General features: G+C 33.6%; 2 protein-coding genes across 3 annotated transcripts; one reads left to right on the top strand and one right to left on the bottom strand.

The window, feature by feature from the left end:
- The first annotated feature begins 496 nt into the window (after positions 1-496).
- LOC144551960 (uncharacterized) lies at positions 497-2,459 on the top strand. Its single transcript, XM_078300072.1, has 3 exons — positions 497-831; positions 915-982; positions 1,946-2,459. The coding sequence occupies exons 1-3, from the start codon at positions 738-740 to the stop codon at positions 2,144-2,146; spliced, it is 363 nt and encodes a 120-aa protein (XP_078156198.1). The 5' UTR covers positions 497-737; the 3' UTR covers positions 2,147-2,459.
- A 3,760-nt stretch (positions 2,460-6,219) lies between these two features.
- On the bottom strand, positions 6,220-9,993 carry I-2 (phosphoprotein phosphatase inhibitor). Of its 2 annotated transcripts, none has more exons than XM_078299082.1 (5): positions 9,793-9,993; positions 9,409-9,464; positions 9,159-9,271; positions 8,758-8,934; positions 6,220-6,710 (listed from the first exon to the last, which is right to left on the bottom strand). In XM_078299082.1, exons 2-5 carry the CDS (start codon positions 9,411-9,413, stop codon positions 6,481-6,483), a joined length of 525 nt encoding a protein of 174 aa, XP_078155208.1. In that variant the 5' UTR covers positions 9,414-9,464; positions 9,793-9,993; the 3' UTR covers positions 6,220-6,480. The 2 variants fall into 2 exon arrangements, with proteins under 2 accessions (XP_078155208.1, XP_078155209.1); XM_078299083.1 differs by having other exon boundaries at positions 9,675-9,969.
- Between the last annotated feature and the right edge of the window lie 833 nt (positions 9,994-10,826).

Genomic DNA, 10,826 nt, shown 5'->3' on the forward strand with positions numbered 1-10,826 from the left:
CAAAATTCATACGCACTTAATCCATACGAATCTTAAAATTATACATACGTAATTTAATGCATATCCGATAGCTCCGATCAGACATCAAACCTAATTTAATTTGACCTGATGCCCATCAAAACCGCTCTGAGTACAAATCTGTTGTTATTCTTTTGGAATAACAGAAATATGTTTTCCTCATCTAACTGTTCAAAAAAAATATACACGAATCTCAACAAAAATCAACAATGAGATAAAACAAAACATATTCATGTTATTCCAAAAGAATAACAATGGATCCAGTACACAATTGACACCGATTTCCAAACTCATATCCTTTTATTTTCTAAGCAGGTTATCTAGGCCCATTACCCATTACCCTCCCTTCTTTTAAATAAATAAACATTTTGCAAGGCCCATTATCTGTCCTGAATTTCTCCAGCCCAATATATTACTCAAGAACAGGAATTCATATAACTCGTATACTGTTTCCAAATTTACAAATTAGAAGGGCTTAGTAGAAAAATGGGTGGCGGGAAGAGGCGGCGGGTGATGGAAGCCATTTTCGCATCCCGTAATTCGCGGTGTGTATTTGAAAATCACCACCGATTTGACGAAAGCAATCCCCGGGCTCCCGCTTCCCCCCATTCCTTCTCATCTCTTCTCTTTGGATTGTTATCAATGCGCCTCCGCTATTTAAAAGTACCTCCTTTCTTAGTATCTCACATCTCCTCAGAGTTTAATGAATTCTTATCGAAATGGCGGGTCGATTGTGGAGTTCAGTTTTTATCCCTGGTGTGGCCCTGATTTTCTTTGTTTTGTGTGAAGAGGGTACTAGTAATGCATTCCCAGGTAAAGCACTCTTTGTCATGTTTTTTTTTTCACATTTTTGCTTTAGTCTTTGATTGTTAACTTAGGATTTCTGCTCAATGCAGGATTGATAGATGCAAAAGATGACACATATGTACTGACGCAAACTGTTACAATCAATAGGAAGTTGAAGGTAAATTCCTTTCTTCTTTTTTAATCTAGCTCTTCCTCAGTTAAATACGACAATTTGGTGCCAATGAGCCCTGTGAATTATTTGTCATATCAGATATATTATCAGGGCAGAACTAGAAAATTTAGATTGACGTTTGAAACCTAAAATTCATAATGTGTGGTAGTTAGGATTCAAACTCAGATCTCCACAACCACGAAGTAAAACACTTTAACCTAAACTACAAACACACATTTAGCATTTTATAAGAGGAGTTGAGTATATAACCACTTTAAAAAATTATTCAATTAAATTTCGATATACATGATTAAAATTGTAAAAATCATGGGGTGGCTAAGCAGCCCTGGCTTGACATTGGATCCACCCCAGTCGTCAGTTGGTCATATTATTAGCATCATGGCATATTGGCATTTCCACATTAGTATCCACAGCCCTTTGTTGAATTTCATCTCAGTAGTAATATTTTGGAAGCCAAATCAGCACATTTATGTGCTTAAAGGCTTGGTTGAACCTGATGTAATAAGTTCAGTTTGGGTAGTCAATTGATTAGAAAAGGAGTTTAAGAATGTGCTTAGTAATTAGTATCCTTTCTCCTCTCTCCCTTCCCCTCCTCGATTATCTTTTTTACCCAAACTCAGGAGTATAATTGTACCTCAAGTCCAAAAGTTTAGGGTTCAGAGTGAGATATATTGTTGCAATTTGGGTCTTTGAGGTTTTCCTAGTACCTTGTGCTTTTGAGGTTTTCTTCTTCTTCTTTTTTTCCTTTTTTTTTTACGAGGAAAGTGCTTTTGAGTTCTGAGATTTGAGTTTTGAATAAAGACTACTTCCGCATCTCACTTTGATCTTGTCCTAGAAGAAGGCATGCTTTTGACATTGTGCAATATGTATCTCCTAAAATCTAAATAAGATTACTTTTGCAGGCATTCCTTTGCAGAAAATAAATAATGATTCGCCATCTATTATCAGGAAAAGCATGAGGAGACAACAAGAAACAAAAAAGCAAATGAAGCCATGAAAGAGGAAATTGAAGAAGACTATCCACAATTTGATCCAGCACCAAGCACCAAACCAGCAGTAAAATCAGGACCAATAGTTCATGATACTTCTGTCATGCCTTATGTCCCTAGATCGGCACCTCTGGATCATCCCATGAAAGGGCATCCATAATTTACAGCTTGAATTTCAAAGTTGCCTTCCAAAATGTACAGCACACTTTTCACTTTTTCTTAACAGTATTAGGACTTGATTTTTTTGAATAATGGTTGTACAAAAAATAAGGGAATAGTTATTTTGGGTTTTCACAGAGGGTGCAAGCATGTGAAGTAATTGTGTAACGGTAAACACCAAGTTTTGCAAATTAATAGTGTATTTGGTTTGTTTGTTCTGAATTTCAATTTTGAAGATCCAATATAGGTAGAATTGCAGTAGAAGGTACGGTGGGGATTCATTTACCTTCATAAATTCTCAAAACTGTATTACATTGAAAACAAGAATGATTTCAAATTTAGACCAACAAATGGGTGTATGAAAGTCAAATGATATGAAACCAGAGCGATTTCAAATTAAAATCAAGTCACTTGGAAGTTTCCATTCAAATCAACAATACTTACATATTATCAAATGATATTCAAATTGTGTAGAATTTTTTTGTTAATTAGTCTATCTATTTATCCAATAACAAACATATAAATTTAGTTTTTTACTATCAACTTTAATAAAAATAACTAAAAAAAATATATGAGTGAGGCTATGGTACTTTACAATGTGCGGATCGTTCCGTGCATTGGATTCATATCGAGTCCAAATAGTCAATCGGAACCGCCAAACCAATGGGTGTTTAGTCGCCTATGATTTAAAATATTATTCATGTATATTGAAATTTAATTGAATTTTCTTTATTTTGAAAAGTTTTTATAGATTTCAACCTCTCATAAAATGTTAAATACAAACTTGTAGTTACTGGTTAGAATTTTATTTTGTAATTGAGAAAACTTGTTCAAATTCGAGCTATCACAATTGTGTTTTACGTTTTATAAAATATTATATATGTACTTGTAGTTATTGGTTAGAATTTTATTTTGTGATTGAAAAGACTTGAATTTAAATTCGAGCTACCACATATATTGTGTTTTCTGTTTGTCTTTCAATCAAAATTTTCTAGTTTTGTTCTTGATAAGAGCGGGTGAGATGTTATGTTTTTGTTTCTTTTTGTTTAACTGTTGTTGTTCGGTCTTTTCTTATTTGATATTTTTGGCGAGAGATGCAACTAGAGATCTAGAAAGACACAACGTGATCGATATGGTACATGTGCTTGTCACATGACGTTATCATTCTCGTGATATGATCATGACATGTCACGATACATGGTCACACGAGTTATGCGTAATTAGAATTGTTAGATCGAGTGGTGAATCTTGAATAAACTAATTTAAATTATAAAGAAAAATTGTTAAACGTAACAAAATGTGACAAATGTAACCAGTCACAGCATTGACTAACGTACCGTGACCATCCTTCAAAATTCAATTATGACATGACACAACACATATAAATTTGACTTGATCACATACCACGTATTTAGACCCTAAATGCAACTAAATATATTTGTGGTGTGCTTTATATATTGATAATAGTAAATTATAACTTCTTATATCGTAAATATTTTAAATAATATAAAAGATTCAGTCGTAAAAAAGTTCTTCATGTATAAAAATTGTTTTAAAAAAAAATTGTACGTATTGTAACATTTGTTTTTCAAATTTTAGCATTATCTAGCATTACATTGTCTATAATCTATAATCCATCTATAAACAAGTAATTAAAGCTACATAAATTTTATTATGTACGTAACAATCGCAAATTATTATTCTCTTACCATTTTTCTTCAAACATAATTTCAATGCCAGACTTGAAATATCGTATACTTTATTTTATTTTATTTTATTTTAATTAAGAGATATGAGAATCAATATATAATTTTGCTCCCAATAGCATGTTGACATGTTCATATTGTTCTGTTTTCATTATTAAATCAACAATTTCTTTAAGACAGGTTACATGAGCATAAACTTTCATACTAAGGAATTGTATGAGCTAATAAAATTTGTCATTTCGAAGTAACAAAATAAATATTACTGTGGAATTCGAGAAATAGAAAGCATTTGTAAAATTATAAGTCCACATTTCAAAAAAATAATACTCATATGAGTTGTAAATAAACCCCCAATTAATATTTTTTTTTAAAGAACCGGGCAGTGGCTGCCACAGGGCTAGAAACCCCCAATTAATCAGAACTAGAAAATTTACAATCCACAATACTTGATTGGTTAAAACGACAAAATTTATAACCGCTTACTGAGATATTTCTTTTTATAATCAATTCAATTCAAGAGTGCCGCTTTTTTAATTTTACAAAATTTGTAAAACATAATAACATTAAGCAAAATGCAGTTTGCACGGCATCGTGAAATATATTAATTTAATATTAGAATTATTTTGCTCGCAACGATCGATGATATGAATATTATAAAAAATAAAGATTTATTTCCCCCAGTTTATTTTTCTCATTCATCTTCCAATCATTAATTATATGAGGGAACCACAACTTTCAACACAAAAAGACAAAATAAAACGTGTATTAGTCATTAATAATGTGGGGGACCGCTTATATTTGAAAAACTTTACAACTGATGCGCATAAATATGTATACTTGTACACGCAAGTATTAACATCTAATATAGTAAGTATTCTAATATAGTAAGTATTCATATGTAAGATATCAAGTATTTCTTTAAACAATTTTTCTTATCACATACTCATTTTTTACACATTTTATGGTTTTTTTTTCTTACTTCAATGTTGCCAATATTTCTGACAATTTGTGAATTTTTTTGCGAATCTAAAGTCACTAACGTTTTCTACGTAATTTTCTCTATCAAATGAGATCTATGATGAAGTATTTTTGAGTTGTCCGCCGCGCAAGTATTCATACTTGATATATTATATATTAACACCTGCACGCATAGGCATCCATATTTACACGTGACAGTTGTAAAATCTATCAAATATTAGGTGGTTACCTAAGTAGTTAGTGATCCCCCACTTAATTAGCGGTCCCCACAGGTAATGCATTACGAGGTATGAATACTTGCTCAACAAGATATGAATACTTACACGGCAACGATGAATATTTGCATGACGAGGTATGAATACTTGCACGACGGACAACCCGAAAGTATGTCATCATGGATCTCATTTGAAATAAAAAATTACGAAGAAGACATCCATGGTTTTAGATTTACAAATTTTCTCATATATCGTCATAAATATTGATGAAATTGAACAGAGAAAAAAAAATCCAACTCTAAAAACGTGTAAAAGATGTGTGTGTGATGTGTCCATTTTTTTTTCGAAATACTTGATATATTATATATTAACACTTGTGCGTATAGGTATCCATATTTGCACGCGTCAGTTATAAAATCTATTAAATATTAGATGGTCCTCAAGTAATTAATGAAATTCAGTTAGTTAATGGTCTCCACAAGTAGTTATTGACTGAAAGATGAATGGGAGAAATTGACTGAGAGATAGTTAGTCGATCTCTATTATTATAAATACCTTAATTTGGAATGTATGTGACGACGTCAATGAACAGTAGCACGCCCTCTGTCTACAGTTCGATGTAAAATCAAGGGACCGGATATATTTCTATGACGTTCGCTGATGTCATCTCAATTTGTTCCGATTTCACCTCTCAATTCCTTTTTTGTTTTGCCAGCTGTCACTTCTTCCTTCTTACGCTCGCCACGTCTCCTCTCCTTCTCTACGTGTCAATCTGATCCGTTTGCCACATCTGTTCTCTCCTCCTTGTCTTGTCTGCCGCTCGCCTCCTTCGTATCCGCCTGTTCCGTGTCGCCTCTTCTCTTATCAATGTTCTATTGGTCTAACTGATGTAACTGGTTCTATGGTAGGTTCATGCTTAATCAACATGTTAGTTTCAACTTTCCCGCTGTCATAGTGATCATAGAAGTATATCGTCAACATCATTGGTAATCAAATTGAAATTGAATGATGCAATTATCAATTATTTACTATCCAGAAAGTATATTTAAACAAAGCGGTGTCAAATTTGTTCTGTGGAGTCAAACTTTGTTCATAAAATAATCTACCTTATCCTTTAAACCATTCTGCTTTCGCTAATAAAATACCAAATTGCAACTATATAATAACAAGCAAAGAAAACTCAAACTTGCAATTGATAGCAACATAAAATATTCAGTGTCTAAAGATCCAAACCACAATTTAAAATTAACACTTCAAATCAAGTGTCATTCACCAACGGTTATTACAACCAAATCAGAACAAATTGGTTGCACCACCAATGGCTCATAAAATACAAACCAAAAAGAGAGGTGTGAAACAAAAACCAAAAGCTAATCCTCTCATTTTTCTCCTCCAGTTTTGAATTTCATTGGATTGTGAAAGGTGCGAAGGTTAGGTTAGCTGCTCACAGGCTGCTTTTGTTTAAGCTCTTCACTTTGCCCTTCAGAAACATCCATTGAAGAACTTGAATCAGCTTTCTTACCATGACGATCACAAGTACCATCACAGTCCTCATCATCATCTACAAGGGACCCACTTCTCAGTAATTCCTTAACCTTCTTGAACTCGTCATAGTGATTTTTGCGGTGTTCCGTGAAGCTTAGTCTTGCTCTCTCTGTTTCAGAATCTAATAAACAAACCAAGTAATTCAGTTAGCAACTCAAAAAAAATGAAGTATAAGACTGTTCAACACCTTCACTTTAAGAAATGCTGAGGTATTACATCGATTAATTCTTACTAAATCAACAATATAAATTAACAAACCAGGTACTTGCTAGTAGAAGTATCTAACGACTGGTACCCATTGTTTTTATTTCATTTCATTTACATTGTTTTATTTTAGCTTCTTTTGTTTGGAAGTTAAACTTTGTAGCTAAGACTGAGTTCTTGATTCTTCTCTAAAGAAAAAAAAATAACAAAAGGTTCCATGATCCTTGGTCTAGTGCAAGCATCTATGCAAATTGCAAAATTACAAGTTTGTTTTTAGAGAAAAGTCTATTTTTAGTCCCTGAACTGTTGCTTTTGGTTCAAATAAGCCCTTCAACTTTATTTTGGTTCAAACAGTCCCTCGTACTATTTACTTCAGTCCACCCCTTATGTCAATTCTTTTGTTATAAGTGCTCTTAAGAAACGGCTGTCTTCTCTTTTCCCTTCTTTGTTCTCCTGTTTTCGCGCATGTCTTCTCCTTTGCCTGCTCTTCTTCTTCTCTACATTATTCCCCTCTCCTCTCTGGTGGTATCTCACTGCCTTGAGTCCCACTGCCAGTAGAAGCAGCTTTTGCATCACCTTCGGGTTACTATGCATTGTAGGAAAAGAAGCTATTCTTACCCAGAATGTATGCACACCATTTGTTTGACAAAATGCTCTTTCGGAAATAGTGACCAAGACGCGGGATCACAGTAGGTTCAAATTCTTTGGAGATAAAATTGAAGTGTGTATTGCAAAATGTGAAGGTATTGCAAGCAATGTTATCAGAACCGGACTAGACAATGACCAGGTGAAGCTCCGGTTCAACGGTTTACTGGTCGGACCAGTGGTTCAATCGGTTCAACCGTTGATTTTCTTTCAATAGTTTTATTTATATTTACTATTTTTTCCTTAATTAAATATCAGTTACAATAATAGCCTATACACAACTTAATTTGAGCATCATTCGTTACATAAATTATTCAAAAATTAATATTTATATATTTATTTTCAATTCAAATTGATGCACACTAATATTTTTTTATAAAAATTAATTACTTGCTCATTATTGGTTTTATATTTTTGCATCAGCAATCTATAGTGGAGATGACATTAAAAAAAATAATCACTTGAGCTAATAAACCACTTTATCTTTTCTCGAGTTTAATTAAAAATAAATAAATATTAAATGATTAATAGGTTACTGGGCTAATAAAAGGACGGTCTTCTTCGAGCCCAATTGGAACCGTAAATCTCACAAAGGTTAAAGCGGGTCCCGCCGTCATAATCACCTTCTTATCCTTTCCCCTTTTCTCTGTCACGCTTTCGATCTATTCTTCATCCAATTTTGTTGAATCTCAAATAAATATTTTGAACCGGACTTTTTCACGGAATGGTCCAGCGACTTTTTAATTAAAACCGGCCGAATAAACCGGTTTTCACCGGTTCAAAAGCACAAACGATCCTTTGAGTGAACCAAACCGGACAGATGACCGGATCCGGTTTTTTCCGGTCCATCCGCCCGGTCCGGTCCGGTTCTGATAACACTGATTGCAAGAGTAAGACTCTCATGTAGCACAGTATAAGAAACTGATTTATAAAGGGGAAACACTGAGTGGAGATTAGGAAGAAAAAGGGATTGAAACGGGTATGACCATTATTTTTATTTAACAGTAGAAGATGGAGGGGGTACATCGAACCAAACTAAATAGTAGAAGTACGGAGTGTCTGGTTCCCAGTTTTTCTTTTTTTTTAGCTTCTTTTGTTTGGAAGTCAAACTTTGTAGCTAAGAAAGGCTAAGTTCTATGGACTTCGCTACAGAACAAAATAATAATAACAATAAAATAGCAACAGGTCCGGTGAAACTTGGTCTAGTGCAAGCATCAATGCAAATGGCAAAACTATGAGTTATCTTGTACACATTCAACATCAACAGATCAATTAGTTTAACGTGAAAATTCTTTATACACAGAAAGTAGACATATAACCTTCATCTTGGTCCATGGCATTACGATCAGCTTCATCATCAGACGAACCCCAATCAGCAGTACTAGAAGCATTGCTTCTACTCGAAGAAGCAACATCACTCAAAGCAGTCGCAATAGCCGCAGCATTCACCGACTCATCAATGCACTCATCAAATGCACGCCTCGGAGACATTATTCCTGTAAAATTTCACAATTTATTCATCATGTATACAGTTTTCTTCTTTTATTTAGTTATTTATTTTTCAGGGGGGTGAGGGGGTTTGATGATTTGGTTTGGAGCAATGAAATTTCGATATGAAAAGAAAAAGGGAAGTTGTCATCACTTATTTGAATATATTGTATAATAGTGGCATGGTATATCTATAACCAAATATTGATGTGAGTAAATAGATTTAGCATACCATCATCATCAATCATGGGATGGTATGGTGTCTTTGGTTCGTTAATTTTCTGGCGAACTGGCTTTGTTGATTCAATTTCATGCAAGTTTTCCTCGTTCCATTTCACACGTCTCCTGATAAATTGCAAATATACACATAGTAATGATGTAAAAAAAATTAGCTAGCATCTTAATTACTATGTAATCAGTAGAAATAACTGAGAAGCAAACAAGTTAAAAATATAAATGGTTAAAGAAATAAAGATACTAACTCCATGTATGAGGTGAACAGAAGTAGACCCAAACGAAGAGGGAGGATTACTTAAATCTGTCAGAGGAAAAAAGGTAAGCTAAGAATATCACAAATACTAAGCTTTTCATTCCAATATAGCATAGTGGGAAAAGGAATAGGAATAAAGTAAAATAAATGGGCTAATTTTTTTGAAAGAACAACATAATAGTCAGGAGCAAGGGGCTGAACAGGACCACCTACCACGCCCTCGCTCCCCCCCCCCCCCCCCTCTTGTTGCGTTGCTACCATGGTTTGAAAAATCTATCTGTCGGCAGCACACGATCCGATTGTTGAGCGATTTTCCAAACAAACTAGCTGCGTATAGGTATTGGGCGAAAGAACGATTGAATCGGAAGAGACTCACCATGAGCTACGCCGATTCTTCCTTGCAGTTTGAATGTTTGATTGTGACAAATTGATTCTTCGGATTTGATTTTCTTGACCGATTCGTCGTCAATGGTGGATGTGAATATCCGATTGACGATCGGAAGAGATATTTGGGCGTAGGGAAACCGTGAAGGAGAAAGAAAATGGGTTTGGATCTGACGATGGGATCCGATGGTCGATAAATTAGGCTTTTCAGGAAAAAGAGGAAGAAAAAGAAAGTGCAATTTTTTGGGCCGTAGCCCATATCTCCATTCTATTATTAAGCATGTTGGGTGTCTGATCCGTCAATAGCTACGATTAAAAGATGAAATTTCAGATTTGATCTTAGCCCTTCAATTACATAATCTGTCTTCTTTTGATTAAATGTATATGTTTTATGTATAGAAGTCTAAATTTAGTTAAAAACATACTCACCACATGTGCTGCCACACGATATGTTACAATTAAAATTGAACAGACTCTGAAATTTAGCGATATATTTCTATGTTTATTTATTTATTTGTTTCCATATTTCTCCTCTTCAATGATAAAATTTCAGATTTGATCTTAGCCCTCCAATTACATAATTTGTCTTCTTTTGATTAAATGTATCTGTTTTATGTATAGAAGTCTAAATTTAGTTAAAAACATACTCACCACATGTGCTGCCACACGATACGTTACAATTAAAATTGAACAAACTCTGAAATTTAGCGATATATTTCTATGTTTACTTATTTCTTTGTTTCCATATTTCTCCTCTTCAATTGAGAAGACTTCACCTTCTATTTTCTTTTCTTTTTTGTTTCTATACGGATCACAGTGGAAATCAATTTTTATTTCCTTTTTTTTCTTTCTTTGGACAATTTAGAATATATTTCCAATATATAATATATCAATGTGTGTATATATATTCTAAATTGGAAACAAATAAGAAGAATATAAATTGGAAACAAATAAGAATATAAATTGGAACGCGTATGTGAATATATATTTCTCTTATAATATGTGTGTGTATGTGTATATATCTTA

This window comes from Carex rostrata, chromosome 3 (assembly GCF_964058835.1).
Source record: "Carex rostrata chromosome 3, lpCarRost1.2, whole genome shotgun sequence".
NCBI classification, from domain to species: domain Eukaryota; kingdom Viridiplantae; phylum Streptophyta; class Magnoliopsida; order Poales; family Cyperaceae; genus Carex; species Carex rostrata.

Coding starts and splice junctions, on each gene's coding strand:
- LOC144551960 (XM_078300072.1), top strand. CDS start 738: ATGGCGGGTCGATTGTGGAGTTCAGTTTTTATCCCTGGTGTGGCCCTG. Junction 832..914: donor TACTAGTAATGCATTCCCAG/GTAAAGCACTCT, acceptor TGCTCAATGCAG/GATTGATAGATGCAAAAGAT. Junction 983..1,945: donor CAATCAATAGGAAGTTGAAG/GTAAATTCCTTT, acceptor ATCTATTATCAG/GAAAAGCATGAGGAGACAAC.
- I-2 (XM_078299082.1), bottom strand. Junction 8,935..9,158: donor TCCCATGATTGATGATGATG/GTATGCTAAATC, acceptor GAAATTTTACAG/GAATAATGTCTCCGAGGCGT. Junction 6,711..8,757: donor TGCCATGGACCAAGATGAAG/GTTATATGTCTA, acceptor TTTGTTTATTAG/ATTCTGAAACAGAGAGAGCA.